Source organism: Ochotona princeps, chromosome 2, assembly GCF_030435755.1.
Source record: "Ochotona princeps isolate mOchPri1 chromosome 2, mOchPri1.hap1, whole genome shotgun sequence".
NCBI classification, from domain to species: Eukaryota; Metazoa; Chordata; class Mammalia; order Lagomorpha; family Ochotonidae; genus Ochotona; species Ochotona princeps.
This window is the reverse complement of record NC_080833.1, coordinates 77,229,857-77,247,185: the sequence shown is the minus strand read 5'-3', so window position 1 is coordinate 77,247,185 and position 17,329 is coordinate 77,229,857. Positions and strand designations below refer to the sequence as shown.

General features: G+C 35.2%; 1 protein-coding gene across 11 annotated transcripts in view; it reads left to right on the top strand.

Annotated features, from left to right (window-relative positions):
* Positions 1-17,329, top strand: part of ZNF644 (zinc finger protein 644) — an 81,233-nt gene that overhangs the window by 42,315 nt on the left and 21,589 nt on the right. For 5 of the 11 annotated variants that reach the window (XM_058659069.1, XM_004582059.3, XM_058659075.1 and 2 more), the window contains exon 3: positions 14,218-17,252. The exons of 3 other annotated variants lie outside the window; for them this stretch is intronic. In XM_058659069.1, coding sequence (XP_058515052.1) covers positions 14,218-17,252 — 3,035 coding nt within the window. Of the gene's footprint in view, positions 1-1,780; positions 1,920-9,045; positions 9,106-14,217; positions 17,253-17,329 lie in introns of all 11 variants that reach the window. 3 more of the 11 variants (XM_058659095.1, XM_012926071.2, XM_058659090.1) reach the window with 3 other exon arrangements.

The following is a 17,329-nucleotide window of genomic DNA, read 5'->3' as shown; positions in this document are numbered from 1 at the left end:
GCTAAGGAGATTAGACAAACATGAGAAGGAACTCATCCATTACATAGATGGAGAAAGAAGTTTGGACAGAAAACATTGGGTGAAGAATACCTGTGGTATATTTAAGGAATTAAGGTGACTGCTATCAATACAGTGAGAGTAGCAGGAGATGACAGTTACGATTAAGGATGTTGTAACTCTTCTGGACATGGACAATGACACTTAATACTTTGATAATTCTCATATATACATATAGCTTTGTGCTAAAATGGCACTGTTCATTTTGCTGATAACTAATTTTATGAAATTTAAGTAGTGTTTAAAATTTAGAAGCTGTTTTTCATTCTTTTATAAGAAAAATACTCAAAAATAGAAGGTTGGTACTGTGGATTAAATTGTGTCAATCCTGCTCCCGTCAACGTTGACTCACTGCATGTCAGAAGATGTATCTTGATGCTGTTTGAATGTAGGGTCTTTTTAGAGGTAGTCATTAAGGTGACCCCTAACAAATTATGCCTGGTATTCCTTTGCAAAGGTAAAATTTAGACACCAAGATAATAATGAGAGGGAAGATGATGTGAGGAGACGTAGTAAAAAGGTGATGATTTTTATGAACCAAGGAGAGACCTGCATGACAGCCCTCAGAAATGGCCGGTCCTACTGATGCCCTGCTTGTGAATGTCTGGCATCCAGATTTGTGAGAAGATAAATTTCTTTTGTTTAAAATTATTCACTCTGCAATACTTTGTTGCAAATTGCTAGCAAATTCATACAGATGTTAAACAAAGTGCTCTTTTACTCTCCTTCTCCAGTACTTCACAAGGGTAGTGAAGGTAGTGAAACCCTCTACATCCTTTACTCTGTATTAACAACTAAAGCATTGTAGTTATTTAAGATTTATTTTTTTTATTGTAAAGTCAGATTTACAGAGAGTAGGAGAGACAGAAAGATCTTCCATCCACTCGTTTACTCCCCAAGTGGCTGCAGTGGCCAGAGCTGAGCCAAGCTGAAGCTAGGAGCCAGGAACGACTACTTTCCCAGGCTACAAGCAGAGAGGGAGCTGGATGGGAAGTGGGCAGCCAGGATTTGCGTGCAAGGCGAGGACTTTGATTGCTAGGCTATTGCGCTGGGCCCCATCATTCGTTTTTAAAGTACCATCATCTCCGAGTCTGTTGTGAACACCTCTCAGTTACTTGAACTAGAGGCAAATGGCCTGGCACGATGCCTTAGAAAGGCAGGTGTGTGATTACATTGTGCTCACAGTGAAATTCCCACAGAGGGGTCATAGCCCATATGGGGCCCTGGTACATGCAAGGTGACAACTTCAGCCACTAGGCTGCTGTGCCATGCCCAGGTTTTTTTTTTTTAAAGGAAATGTGGAATTAAAAAGCAGCTAAAATTAAATGCCTACCGCATTATACTCATAGTTTTTGTTTGTCAGCACAATTTTAGTTTAAACTCCATCAAGCGGTAGATATTAGCCTAAGGGTTAAGTTCCTGGGTTTGACTCCAGTTACAGCCCCTGACTCCAGCGTTCTGCTGATATGCATTCTAAGAGGCTGTGATGATTGTTCAAGTAGTCCAGGTCTTGCCACCCATATTTGAGAAGCAGGTTGAGTTCCTGGCTTCTGCTTCAGCTGGGCACGACCCAGCTATTGTGAACTTCTGGTGAATGGGCCATCAGATAGGAGTTCTCTCCTGTCTCTCAAAAACAAACAAAGAAAAAAACAACCTCTTTTTTAAAAAAAATTTTTATACCAAGACGTAATTCACAATTTTATTTATTGCTTTTTCCATTCAGGTTTAAACCAGTGTTACTTTTTCTGTTGTTGCCACTTGGTGGCACTACGTGGCTTGAAAATGAAACAAATGACCTACTCTTAATTGTGTACTGCTCTGCATAACTGAATTCAGAAGGGATCTGTTTGGTGTTGGGAAATGTGAGATTATAAATGTTTGATCCTTGTTTTATAAATAAAATAATTGCTGTTGTAGAGTTTTCCTAAAATGTCTTGAAACATAAGGAGATAGACCAAGGCTTACTTCGGTGGTTAGGCAAGTACAAAAATTTTCCAGAAACCTCTTTAATTAGGTTGTTTCTATTCTGTTTTAATCCTCATCTAGGTCTAAATGTGAGGAAACAAATCTCTACCATTAGAGATAAACCTTTTCAGCCTTTAATATAGTAATTTGAAAGTATTTTTCTTATAGAAAGCTAGGAAACTGATTTTATCAGTTGATCAAGGCACATAAAGTATGGGAAAAGAAAAATATTATGACTTTAGGCAATACATTAAAAAACTTCACTTCTTTTGAAAAGATTTTGAATTAAACTATCTTGAAGGATAAGAATTAAAGTTCAAATGTTTACAGCAATTGTATTCACAAAAGCCAAAAAATAGAAATAGCTCAGAACATCCATCAAGGGGTGAATTGATAAGCATAATGTGGTATATCCATATGAGGGAGTATTATTCAGCTATTAGAAGTAATGAAATATAGGATATAATTTGAATAAACCTCAAAACCACATAGGTGAAAGAACTGAGGCACAAAGTCGCCTATCATGTTTCCTTACATATTAAATAGCCAGAAGGGAAAATTCATGCAGACAGAAAGGGTTACCAGCGGAGTGTGGAACTGATTATTAAACGATGCAGGTAGTTTTTAATAGGGTAATGAAGCAGTTGGCAGTGAGAGAGATGTAGTTTCGTAACTCTGAATATAATAAATGCCACCAAGTTGTACCTTAAAAATGGTTAGTTACATACTACATGAATTTCAGCTCAGAAATGGAACATATAGAGATATTTGCTATAGATCTATTCAGATTTTCTATTCACAAGTTTGTTTTGATAGTTCATATGTTTTAGGAATCTTTCCGTTTCATACAGGTTATTTGATTTGATAGCGTGTAGTTATTGATATTATTTCTCTTAGATGAAAAGCGGTGTCCCTATTTCTGTTTTGAATTTGTTAGTTGTATTTTCTCTTTTCCGTCTGATTAGTCAATTTTATTTTCAAAGAAATATGCAACTTTTTATTAGTTAATTCTATTTTATATATTCTCTTATCTCTTTTCCATTATTTCTTCTTTCCTGCCTTTGCCAGCTTTAGATTTAGTTTATTCTTTTTATAATTCCTAAAGATGTAATTTTAGGTTGTTGAGATTGTTCTTTTAATTTCCAACTATAAATATTTCTTTATATGTTGTTTTTGCTACATTCCATAAACTTTGGTATTTTGTATTTTGTTTTCATTTATCATAAAAGTTGCCATTTTATTATAACTGGTCTCAAGGGGATGTCACCCTGAAGCTTGCTTAAGCTTAAAATTGGTTTAAGAGGTAATTTCTGCTCATTTAGTGAAGAAGCAGTGTTTGATGATATTTGTTACATGAGGACCTTTTCTGACATGGACATTTTATGAGTATTCTTATGTCCAGCAGGAAGATAATATGGTTTAACTGGAAGCATTGGATTGATCTTTGAATGTCATGAGCTGCTTCCCCTCTCCCCCGCCCCATTATTGGCTGATTATAAGATTTTTTTGCGTTATCTTTTATTGTTATGAGTTTTACTGTGTTGTATCCCTTGTAAATTTTAGAAAATTGTCAACCATTAGCTTTTCAAATGTTGCTTTTGTTTTGCTCTTTATGCTTTCGTTTTAGAATTCCAGTTAAATACAAAGCAGGTCTTCTTGCATCCTTTTGGCTCTTGCTGTGTCTCATTTTCCAAATTTTTGTCCCTCTTAAATTTGGATACTTCTTTTCTGATTTTTTTTATTAGTAAACAAATTGGTTGCTAGTTTCGCTGCTAGAGAACATTTTCTATATTTCTATTCCTGGTGAAACTTCTCTGGTCCTAATAATTTACATAAGGATTTCAGAAATGTTTTACATGTGTTTGGAGGGCAAAAATGTCTGGAGTTGTTGTATAGAGTTCCCTCTTTATATTATTGATGGTCTTCAAACTATTTTCTTTGTACCTTCTCTAAAAGAAATCTGAACACCTGAAAGTTTTGACACTTGACTATTGAATAAGCTTATTTAGAAGCCAAGATACAGGAAACTCATCCACTGTTTTACTCCTCTCTCAGAATCAGTCCAGGATGGTGCCAGGGCACTGGTCCCCACAATATTAATTTCTCACATTGTTGATAAAAACCCAGTTACCTGACTCATCACCTTTACTTCTCTGGGTATGTAAAAAGCTGGAGTCAGGAAATGAGTATGGCTCTTGGCTTTTTGATAGAAATGAAAATAATTGGGTGCTTAGATATTATATACTTTAACTTTTGTTAAGTCTTTGTATTGACCTTGCAGAAAATGTCTGCCCTGTTATTTAAAGTGTTCACAGCTAATCAAAGTGACATTTTGCAATTTTCTTTCCGTGTTTATCTGCTTCCCTTTTTAAACTTAGGTAAATGTATTCCTATTTGGCACTGTTGACAGCTTCCCATTTCTGAATGCTAATTCTAAGACTGGAAGCAGAGGATTAGAGACAGAGAAAAGGAAGTATGGAAACACAAACATGAAAATTTTACCTTGCTTTTTGATGATCTAAGACTCTGTAGTTTTCAAGAATCATATTCTTTGCTGTCATGATATTCTCCCTAAGAAACAGTGTGTTATTTTGCTTATTTCATCAAAGGTTGTTTAACAGCAGAATATTGTTACACAATGTTTAGATTCTGGGAGGCTTGCTTCTCAACTCTGGAGATAACTGATTTCACAACACAACTATCTGTTTCTTCTAAACTTAGTTCTAGAAGAGGGATGCACAAAAAATAACCGTAGTAAAACAAATATATTGCACAGAATGTAAGATGATGATACTTATTAATGGCAGTTGAAAGGATACCAGTAGCGTAAGTGGATTTGAGAATGATAGCAGAGAAGAAAGGTTGAGGAAATTTTGGATATAATTTTAGTAATCATTCAAAAGCAATGATAGTTGACCACAGGCTTGAATGAGCTGTGGGAGCTAGCCATCTAGTGCTAGAGAAAAAATATTCCAGCTGGAGAATAGTCAGTGCTGTGGCCTTTGAAAATAGGAGAAAATGTGGCCACATAATAGTTGAGGGAAAAAAATCGGGCAGAGCAATGAGTGAGTGTCAGAGCAATAGCAAATGAAGTCAGAGTTATTAGGGTATATTTCTGGGCTCCTACAGGTCTTGTACAGACTTTTTTTTTGTAACTTTAAAAAAATTTGTGGCAGTTTAGCAGGGTTTTGAGGGTACTATCTCTTAGGATTAAAAATGCTTATTCTGATTGTTATTTTGGGTGTAAGTAGAAAGATTAGGAAGCTGAAGTAATACTGGGGAGAGACAGAAGTAGATCTGAGTTTATCAGTGGTTGGATTCTGGTTGTATTTCAAAGAATGCAATGAAAATGGGTTTTCTGGTTGTTTAGATAGGAGGTGTGAAGAACCCAGAATAGTGATTATGCTAAGGTTAGACTGTTGATTGGTGTTTGGGTTGTAGAGTAATGAAGTCGTGTTCTGCAAAGGGGGGATGGATAAGAACTAGATTATTGTAAATGGAAAATACAGATCAGTTTTAAGGGAAGGAGCACATATGGAAGTTGAAGAACCAGAAATTGTTTTTTGTGCTTGCATTTTCCTTGGGAGGTCTTTCTGTACTTTCAGCACATACATTATTCCTTTTATTAACTCTATCTTCCTTTACAATCTTACTTACATGTTAAAATCTGCATGTTTTGTTAAATTTTGGGAGAAGCAGTTAAAGCCTCCCTCTGTAGCAAATGTTCACCTGTCATTTTCTTTTTACTTGCAGATGTTTTTGATACATGTATTTTGTTGCCATTTTATTACCTGCAGAGATTCATAAAAATTTCATCTTACAGTGGATCACTTACTTTGTTAATGTAAAGTGCTTTATTTTAACAGATCTAATGCTTTCTGATTTAAATTTTATTTGATCTTACCCCTTAATATTTTAACACATCCAGTAAAACTTTTTTTAAGTCCGTGCATGTTAATCTAATCTGCTGTATTGAAATCTCTTTGGTGTCTTAATTTCCAGGTATTAAAACACCATGTGTTTCTGATTTCATGTGACTCAGTTTTGAGCAGTGAACAACAGCCACTGGGTCAGCTTGTGTATTTTAGTGGTTTAATCATTTCTTAGTGTTTGCAGATTGCTATGGTTTCCTTTTTCACAAACTCAGTTCACTTTATGTCTTAAGATACCTGTGTGTAATTCTGCCGCGTATTAATAGCAAACCTTTGGAATTCTTGCTTGTCCAAAATGTTTGTGTTTTGTTGTTATACTTGAATGTCGGTTTGGCTGGTTGTAGAATTCTGAGTTGAGAGAGATTTTCACCTTTTACTATTGTATTGGGAAAAACTGTAAAAATGTGAGAAGGCCATCATTCTTTGGCTTTGGAGGTTAAAATGCAAATTGCTACAAAACTGGAAGGATGATGTGGAAATACATATTAAACTAAAAAGATATAGAAACAGCTTAAAAAATCTTCCTTGTAGAAATGAAGTACGCTACTGTGATTATCTATGTAATGTACTATAAATTTGTGTAATCCCTTTTCTGTAAGTAAACACAAAACAAGTACATGTAAATAAATTTCTTATGAATAAGAAAAAGAATAGAAAGATGTACCAGACTGTTAATATTGGTAACTAAAATGGAAGAGACTAGAGAAGGTAGAGGAAATTGCAACAGTTATGGTCTACTTTTATGTTTTTCAAATTTTTAAAAAGCATTATCCCTCAAGTCTGTAGATATCATTGATAGTAACGGCAGAGAATCACAGAGAGAGAGAACAGCCTTTTTCCCTGTGCTTCCCCATATGGTTACAATGACCAGGGCTGGGCCAGATTGAAGCCAGGAGGTCTCCTCCTCCAGGTCTCTCATGTGGATGCAGCAGCCCTAGCACTTCAGCCATCTTCTGCTGCTTTCCTAGGCTCATTAGCAAGGAGTTAGTTGGATGGGAAGTAGAGCAGTCAGGACATGAACCAGTGCCCGTGTAGAATGCCAGCACTGCAGGTGGCAGCTTAATGTGCTACACCACAATGCCAACGCCTGTTTTTCATTTTGTTTGTGGTTTTGATATTTCCCTGGAACTTGTCAAAGGGCATGTCTCTTCCTCTTGCTCAGCACTTGTTGGATTATTCACATGGTGAAAATTTCTGTGTTTCTTGAGTTCTGACATTTTTGTCTCTCTCTTCTCTAATTATTACTTGATGCAATTTGTATGGATTTATAACGCAGGTCTTTCCCACTTTTTCTTACTATCCTTTTTCCAAGTCCTATTTTAAAAGTGCTTTGGTTCATTTCACCCCAACTGTATACTGTCTTCATCCGATGTGTTGAGGATTGATTTCTTGTTAGTAATTTCTTATTCCAAAAGGTTTTATCAGTCTCTTTTTAAACCTTCTGGTGATTAATTTTATAATTTTAACACATGCTTAAATTTGTGTATTTAGTCACTATTAAATAGTAAAAAAAATGCCTAGACCCCCAGTTGCATAAAATAATGAAATTACTCTTAGCACACTATTTTACCCATTTTCAGATTTCAAACATACACTTTCAACTTTTACGAAATCATTTCAGGCATGGGAGGTTAGTGGTAAACTTGGAGACTTAATCTGTCCTTGAACTTGTAAATTATTAGACTTGTTTCTGTATAGGAATCTACTAAATTAATTTCCATTCCAAGCCTTTATTGTTTCATTGACTTCACACAGCTAGCCTTGATAATGAAAAATCCAGTGTCATTCTGATTCATTCTTTTGTTTAAAACCTGGCTTTAGTTTTTGTTTCTTGTGTTTGGGATTCGTTTCTTCTTCATTGCAGAAAACTTTGTCTGTTCTAATTTGTGGTTTATCTGCCCTGGTATGTCTTTCTCTTCTAGTTATATGCTTTTCAGTCCAGTTCATTTTGATACTATGAGAAAGATGGAATTCATAATTTTGCTAGAGCTGTTTCGAGAAATCTGAAAGTGTTTAAATTGTGAGTGGCTTATTCATGTCATCTTTCCTTAGAGCATCAAGTTCCTTTTATTTTACTGCTTATTGAATATTATTTCTGTGAAACCCTATACTGTCTTTACCAGATTGTTACTACTTTAGCACCAGTAACTTTCAGTGGACTTTTTCCTCTGATTTGTTAACTTCTGCCCATTTATCCTGTTTATTATTGCCTGGGAGTGGTCAGTGGTCCCAGGTATGGCTCTCCCCAGAATTAATTTCTGCTTGTAAGAATGACTTTCACAACTAAGTAGTCATTCATGTATTTTTTTTAAGTTTCATTCATTAATGTATTCTTGAGAAGCCACAAGTGTCTATTGCTATACCTATGGGATGTAGTCTTCTCAGTAGATTTAGACACACAAGAACCAATCACAAGTGCACTTTCAGTGTTCTATAAATAAAATAAATTAATGGCAAGGATCATAGGGAATTTATTTAATGGAAATTACTGAATGTCAGGCCCCGAGCTGTTTCATGCACATTGTCTGTTGAATCCTCACTATCAGTAAATTTTCATCCGTATTTTACTAGTGAAAAAGTTGGAGTTTGAGGAAAATAGAGTAGTTCTGCTCAAAGCTATCAGCTATGGAGCCAGTTTTGAAACCTAGGCCTAGTCTGCCTCCAGAATCTTGTCCAAGAGTGTTTATCTTAGTAACATACTATAAAACTCAGCTAAAATTCTGAGTGAGCTCTAGGCCATGGTACTTTTTAGGGCCTTCCTTTGACTTGGATATGTAGTTATATGTATGATTCACTGGAGACCTAGTGTGTTACTTTTTATTGATAGCAGTTTAAAAAGTTTGTTCTGCATAGGCTTTGTTGGTTAGATAACCAACAGTACAGTTGAGAGAAAAACTGGTGGCGATACCTGTTGATTCCTGTGTTCGTACTAGCTAAAGTGTGGCTAAAGTGATAGGTGCTTTCGTCATCTTGCAAAAATAACAGTGTCCTATTGATAATAGTTTGGTTTCATGATTCTTATATATTCTGTATGCCTCTTAGGGATCAAAATTGTCATTCTTGATCATGTGTTCATTTTCCCTTCCTGTAGGTAAATCTGAAGGAATTTTCAGTTAAATCATAATTGACTGGGATTATGCATTTGGTATTAGTAAGTACTGTGTTTTCCAAAATTTGCAGTTTTCTGGGACATTTTAGTGAAATTGTATAGCTATTAAAATTTTATAAATATCTTGGGCTTAATAAATGAAACTCTAGAATTGAGTATATAAAAAGTAAAAAGTTGTTACCAATTCAGATGTAAATCAGAAGTGAAATAATGTCTGGATTTGAATTGTTACCACAATTTTTTTTTTCTCCTGCAACAGTGATGTAAGAAAGAGACATATTAATGCACTTTGTTTTAAAGAAAGTGAATTTGTTATATTTGAATTTTGATTGTCCTAAGTTTAGATAATGGATAACCCTTTGCACTGCTGAATGATACCAGTTTCTGGGTTTCATGGGTTTTTGTTTGTGTTTTTGTTTTGGCTTTTTGGTTGCTTTTGTTTTGTTTTGTTTTTTAATCTTGATGAAATCTGTGCCTTTATAGTTTGAACACATTGTGTGTTTTGTCCTGTAAAAACCAAACTTCAGGTGTTTGAATGTTGATAATTGTATGGGGTGATCGTTAGGCTTCACATACCAAAATATCTCTTTATTTGATTTTGTAGCGCAGAGTTGAGTCAGTCTCATCCCTGAGCACTCTTATAAAATGCTCTGTATTTTTGAAGTATATCCTGTCATCGAGGCATCCAGAGTAGGATGTTAAGATTATATAGTGTATACTGGGTAAGGTGTATGTATGTATGTATGTTGTATATGGTATAGTATATAGAGTCTTAAATACTAGAGTAATGTGGATGTAGTTAGTTAAAATTTGGTTCCAATTAGAATGACAGTTGTAAATGGTTTTCTCTCCTTGACCCAGTCTCATATATTGCTAACTGAAGTTGTCTTGTGTTCTTTGAAGCTATTAAGTGAACACAGGATTTGTGAAAACTTGACAGATCTTAAATGAAACTCAGCTAGCGGGCAACATTATAATTTATTTACAGCTGTGTAATGCAGTTGTTAATGAATTAATGTAAAGCAAGGACAGATTGTACTTACATTTTTATGTAAAGTTACACTAAGAGACAAAGGTTGGAATTATATAATCAGTACAAAGAAATGTTAACCACTGGTAATAAATACAATTAATAATGTACATAAAATAATGAAATTAAGCTATTTTTCTACCAAAAAGCATTATTTTTGAACAGAAAGTGGACAGCATAGATACGGTGACAGAAAGGTTGTAACTAATCTGAATTACTGAGTGACCTAGGAGGCTTGCTCAGAGGGATTATGGAATAATTATGTTAATATGCAATTATCACCTCATTTCTTCTGTAGTAACCTCAAGATGTAGTGTGGTGAGGGTGTTATAGCAAGTGCTGATAGTTTGCAAAAATACTGATGTTTGAGATTTCTGAGACAATAAGTCTAGCTGGAGGCATATAAGTGATGATCTGTCATCTTGAAGACAGATCTGACCTTTGTACTTTTTTTTTTCTAAATGCTCACAGTGTATAACTAGAGGCGGTTATAGCTGTAGAACTCATTATGATTTCCTAGAGACTGAAATATGTTTTATGTAGATTTAAAATTCCTTTTACAGCTTTTTAAAGAAGTGTGATTTTTAAAAAAGAACACGCAAAAATTATTTTTAAAAATTTTATGGCTGCATGATTATATTGGAGAGGACTTAGTAATGGTTTCTAAACATTGTTTTCTAAGATCTAATTGCTAAAGCAGAATCTTTGAACTGAAGTTTAGGAAGTCCAACTAGCCAAGCTTTTGTTGTTTGTTTTAATTTATTAGATTCTGCTTTTAAAAACTTACTGAATCATGCCTATTTTAAATAAGTCCTTACTTTGTTCTAGTAATACAAGTTGCCACTAGTGGCTGTTTTATGTTATGAATGTCTAAAAGGGGTTGAAAACTATTTGGTAATGTAAAATTAGCTTGCAACTCAGACGCTTGTTTGGATGCTGTATAAACTCCCACAAATGTAGGAAAATAATTTTTTATGTCAACATTCTAGTTCTGTTGTTCAGTTTAAAAGAGTTAGTTGATCCATTGTTCTGCATTGTATGTCAGTGCAACAGCCATAGTGTTGAGTATAAAAAGTATATCTGCAGTATTTTATGTTTAATGTATATTCTGAAAATTAAATAAGGAAAAATTCTTATTGCTCCTGAAAATGTCACAAGTCAATTTGTTGTAGTGTATATTCTGAGATTTTTTTTTAAGTATTAACTGCTGTTCTCCATTTCTCTGGAAAAGAATAATTTCTCTCATTTTTTTTGTGTAGAAATTTTTAATTCAAAGGAGCTAATCTTTATTTCATTTTACAGGTTTCAGGGAAAACTGTTGAAGTCATCATTTTCTATTTTAAGTTTTCCTTAGCTAGATGCACTTTTAGATAAGATATTTGTTATGCAATACATCTGGTTATTTTTATGTGTTTTTGAACGAAATAGTTTGGTATCTTCAGCAAATGAACTTCTGAAAGTTCATGTAAAGCCTTTCTGGTAATGAGGATGCAGTCTCCAAGCCGACATGTTATTCTCATAGTTTGTCCCCTGCTGTTCAGGGGGTACCAATGAACTTGCTTTAAATGGGAAGCGTCTGTTCCATCTCTGAACCTCTAACACCACAACAGATGGGTGGAACATAGAACATGGAAGGTTTTTACCTCTGAGGTGGTAACAGTGAAGCCACTCATTAACACTGAATTTACCACTTCGTTAGCGACGTTGCTTCCTGTTGAGAAAATCTGATATAGGCTTTCAAATTGACTGAGCATACATTTGTCTACCTCTGTGATTATACTAAGTAAGAACAGAGATTAACTAGTCTTTCAGATGAGTTTCTAAAAAAGTGTTGCTCATTTCAGATTCATATGATTGTTACTGCTGAGCATTAAGCCTTCTCTTTCTCGTTCTGTAAGAAGTATCTGCAATGGATAATAGTAAACCATCAAGGCTTACTTTGCTTCTCATTGACATTTGCACACTCTTTCCTAACACATGTTTATGTGCTGCCCGTTTTTAACTTCTGTGTATGTGATGCAGAGACTCCTGCTGGGTGCTGCATTAGCACCATTTTGGGGTGATATCATTGAATATGATCTTATTGGAAGTCTATTTTTATTGCTGTGGAAGTTTGCCAGTCTCACAACAAAATTCTAAAACCAACAAAGGGTGGAAAAATGATTTTGGTGTCAAAAACAATGCCCAAGCAAGATATTCATAATATTTTATTGATAATATTTGTTTTGAACATTTTGCAGAAATAAGTAGATGTAATGTTAAAATAAGACGTGTTATTGGAAACTGTTCTTATTCTTGAGCTAGGTTTACTGTTTTACAGAGCTTGAATTAGGTACCTCAAAGAATAGTAGAAATGTTAAACATTATTGAAAATGTTTGGCTTTCAGTATGTTGGATTATAAGCTCCTGCTATCTTAAAGTTGAATTATTCATTGTATAGTGTAAATGTAGAATAAATTAATGTGTGAACAGAAGCCTAATGTGTCTTATTACAACTGTAACCCTAATATGAAAAGTAGAGCCTGCCACAGAGTAAATGCTCAGTAATTATTTGGAGATTGAATAAAATGCCTTTACTACCCTGTACAAGAAGAAAGACAGAAGTTTGTGCCAGCACTTTATTAGAGATTCCAGGTTGCTAAAACAGATATTGTTAAATTGCACATGAAAAGAATTCAGTATTTTGAGTGCCTTGCCTACAGTTGGTGGATAAAGTCAGAACCATGGTGGAACTTGTTTCACAGGAAGAAAACTAATTTTCCTTTTTGAGTTTTAAGAACTTTTACTTTGGTGTTGCAAATTGTCTTTCTGTTCCCTCAACACTTACTCAGTCCTTTACGTTGATATGGTAGTTTATAGGAATATGGGGGTGTCTAATTGCCCTCAAGCAAGTTTTATTCTCCCTTCAGAGAGTGTCATCGTAGTGTGACCACTTCTTAGTGCAGGATAGGAGTAGCATATAAGGGAACTCTTCATAGGAGGATGTAATAACAGTGATGGTATGCTTTTGTCCCATAATATCTAGAAGTCTCCATTTTTAAAACATAGTGTCTAAATTACTTATGTCCCAAAAAGACTTACCCATGTGAAACAAATCATAACTGGGGTATAACCGTTTTTAGAGAATGCCTTAGAGTTCAAGGATTTAGGGTGTGAAAATGTAACTGAAGACATCTTTAGTTGGGCTTGGCACAATAGCCTAGTGGCTAAATCCTCACCTTGCATCTGCTGGGATCCCTTATGGGTCCACTTCCCTTCCAACTCCTTGCTTATGGCTTGGGTAGGAAGTAGAGGATGGCCCAAAGCCTTGGGACCCTGTGCCTGCTTCAGAGACCTGGAAGAAGCTGCTGGCTCTTGGTTTTGGATCAGCTCAACTTTTTCCATTACAGCCACTTGGGGAATGTACAAGCAGACAGAAGATCTTTCCCTCTGTCTCTCCTCTTTTCTGTATATCTGCCTTCTCAATAAAAAAATAAAACTTATGTAGTTTTGGTTTTGTTTTTATTTTAACTGACTAATTTTAAATTAGAGATAAGTTCAATAAGGAGGATGAAAACTCATGAATAAAGCACTTTTACAATGAAGTTTCTCAACAAAACAGGCTTAAATTCCCTAGCAGTAAAATTTACTGTTGTAAGCCATTGGTTCATTAAAATAAAGTTCTTCAGTGAGTTGTATTTCGTTATGTTCTTATAACAATGAACTTTAAGTGGCAAAGCTTATATATCTCTGCCTTGTTCTGTAATTTAAATTATTCTCTAGAGTGACTGATAAATCTGCTTATGTGTAAAAATTTTGTTAGCAGTTTGTATATAAGAGGTCTTAAATTTCTTCCCATTGCATAGCATATTGATTTTGTGTGTGTGTGTGTGTATGTGTGAGAGAGATAGATTGATTTTGTAAATGTGCAGTATTGAATTGTTGCTGTCTAGGATGAAGAATAATACTAACCTTTGAGGTCTTTTAAAGTATTTCAGTTGCTAAGTGTTACAGCTCTTGGAAAATCCTTAGGTTCTCAATAAAAAGAGTAGGAAGCTAAGCTAATAAAAACGTATGATTTCAGTTTTTCATATATTCTAATACTACTGTTTCATTCAAATCCAATTTTTTTTTCCATTTTCTAGACTAAATGTGTTAAATGGGCTTGCCAGCAATATGGATGATTCGAAGATAAACACCGATATTACTGGTGCTAAAGAAGAACTCCTAGATGACAGCAATTTTATCTCAGAGAAAGAAGGTGGAGTTCATAAACCAAAAGATTGCCAGACATCATTTCAAAAAAACAATACGTTGGCTCCGCCTGAAGAACTATCAAAGGAGAAATCTGAAAAAGCCTTAAGTGGAGCCCAGTCTACTCTATTTATACATGCTGGTGCTCCTGCTGTTTCTAGTGAAAACTTTGTCTTGCCTAAAGGAGCTGCTGTTAATGGACCAGTTTCACACTCCTCCTTAACTAAGACTTCCAGTATGAATAAAGGCAGTGTTCCATTAACCACTGGACAGCCTGTGGATCAGCCTGCAACAGAATCTTGTTCAACTTTGAAGGTAGCAGCTGATCTTCAGCTGTCTACACCACAGAAAGCAAGTCAACACCAAGTTTTATTTTTGTTATCAGATGTAGCACATGCTAGGAATCCAACTCATTCCATTAAAAAACTACCTACCTCTGCTTCAGTTGGTTGTGACATTCAGAATTCAGTGGGGAGTGGTATAAAGTCAGATAGCACTTTAATAAATCAAGTAGAGGTGGGTGAGGATAGTGAAGATTTGTTGGTAAAAGATGATTGTGTCAGTACATTGACAGGAATTTCCTCAGGTACAGATGAATTTAGGTCAGAAAATGATGCAAACTGGGATCCCCAAAAAGAGTTCATTCAGTTTCTTATGTGTAATGAAGAAACAGTAGATAAAAATCCAGTTCACTCTAAAGTAGGTCTAGAAAAAAAGAGAAAGCGGAAAATGGATGTAAGTAAGATAACGCGTTATACTGAGGATTGCTTAAGTGATTCCAATTGTGTACCTAATAAATCAAAAATGTTAGAAGTAGACTTTCTAGAACAGAATGAAGAGCTACAAGCAGCAGACTCACAGAAATTTGCTTTAGCAAAAGTGAAGCCTGAATCGACTGATGAAGACTTGGAATCTGTGGATGCTTTTCAACATCTGGTTTATAACCCAGATAAGTGTAGAGACGACAGTTCACCTGTTCATACTAGCACTTTCCTTTCAAATACCTTAAAAAAGAAATGTGAAGAGAGTGATTCTGAGTCACCTGCTACTTTCAGTGCTGAAGAGCCATCATTCTACCCCTGTACCAAGTGCAATGTGAATTTTAGGGAGAAAAAACACCTGCACAGGCACATGATGTATCATTTGGATGGGAATAGTCACTTTCGCCATCTTAATGTCCCAAGGCCATATGCTTGCAGAGAATGTGGACGGACATTTCGAGATCGCAATTCACTTCTAAAGCATATGATTATTCATCAAGAAAGAAGACAGAAGTTGATGGAGGAAATTCGTGAATTGAAAGAGCTTCAGGATGAAGGACGCAGTGCACGATTACAGTGTCCTCAGTGTGTGTTTGGTACCAACTGCCCTAAAACATTTGTGCAACATGCTAAAACCCATGAAAAAGATAAAAGGTACTATTGTTGCGAAGAGTGCAACTTCATGGCAGTGACGGAAAATGAACTGGAATGTCATCGGGGCATTGCTCACGGGGCAGTGGTAAAATGTCCTGTGGTCAGTTCTGATATAGCGCAAAGAAAAACTCAGAAGAAGGTTTTCATGAAAGACTCAGCCATAGGATCATCCAAAAAGTCAGCTTCCTACATGTGCAAGGCATGTCCCTTTACAACTTCAGCCAGAAGTGTTTTAAAAAAACATATGGAATACTTGCATTCATCATCATGTGTTGATTCATTTGGTAGTTCTCTTGGGCTTGATAAGAGACAGAATGACATCATTGAAGAGCCTATAGATATTGATGGCACTAAACCATTAGTAAAGCAACAGTCAGCCACATTTCCAAAGAACTCTGCTTTAAAACAAGATGTAAAGCGAACATTTGGATCAAACTCGCAATCAAGTAATTTTTCAAAGTTCCATAAGCGACCACACAGAATACAAAAAGCTCGAAAAAGCATTTCCCAGTCAGGTGTAAATACATGCAATCAAAACAACTCTCCTCATAAGACTGTTATGAATAAAAGCAGCATTGACCAAAAACCCAAGTATTTTCATCAGGCAGCAAAAGAAAAACCAAATGCCAAGGCAAGTAACAACTATTTGTATAGACATAAATATGAAAACTACAGGATGATCAAAAAATCAAGTGAATCATATCCTCTACATTTCAAAAAAGAGGCTGGTTCTTTAAGTTCTTTACGTATGTTTTCGTCATCAAGTAATTCACATAATAATAGTTTTATTTCAGACTCTCATAACCCTGACGCCAAAAGGCCAGAAAGCTTCAAAGAACATAGGCGTGTAGCTGTAAAAAGAGTCCTTAAAGAATCTAAGAAGGAGAGTTCTGTTGGAGGAGAAGATTTGGATAGCTATCCTGATTTCTTGCACAAGATGACTGTTGTTGTTTTGCAAAAACTTAATTCTGAAAAAAAAGATAGCTATGAAACAGAAGATGAAAGCTCCTGGGACAATGTTGAGTTAAGTGATTACACTACACAGGCCATAGAAGATGAAACCTATAATGAACTAAATCAAGATCATGTAAATTTATTCCCTCTATTCAAAAGCAAGGTGGAAGATCAAGAGCCTGGAGAAAATACTGCCCTTAGTTATGATCAAAATGATGGGTTTTATTTTGAATATTATGAAGATGGTGCAACTAACAACTTTTTACATGAGATTCATGATCCTCAGAATTTAGAAAATGCAGAAACTTCATTATCAAAGCATAATTCTGTTTTTCATTGGACTGATTTGTCTCTTGAGAAGAAATCATGCCCTTACTGCCCAGCAACATTTGAAACAGGTGTAGGGTTATCGAATCATGTCCGGGGTCATCTTCACAGAGCAGGATTAAGCTATGAAGCCCGCCATGTTGTATCACCAGAACAAATAGCCACAAGTGACAAAATGCAACATTTCAAAAGAACTGGTACAGGGACACCTGTTAAGCGAGTTAGAAAAGGTAAGTTGTAGAAATTTTGAATTAATACATCTGTGTTCAAATTTGAAGTTTTATTTGAATTTGGTTTTTATTAGAAT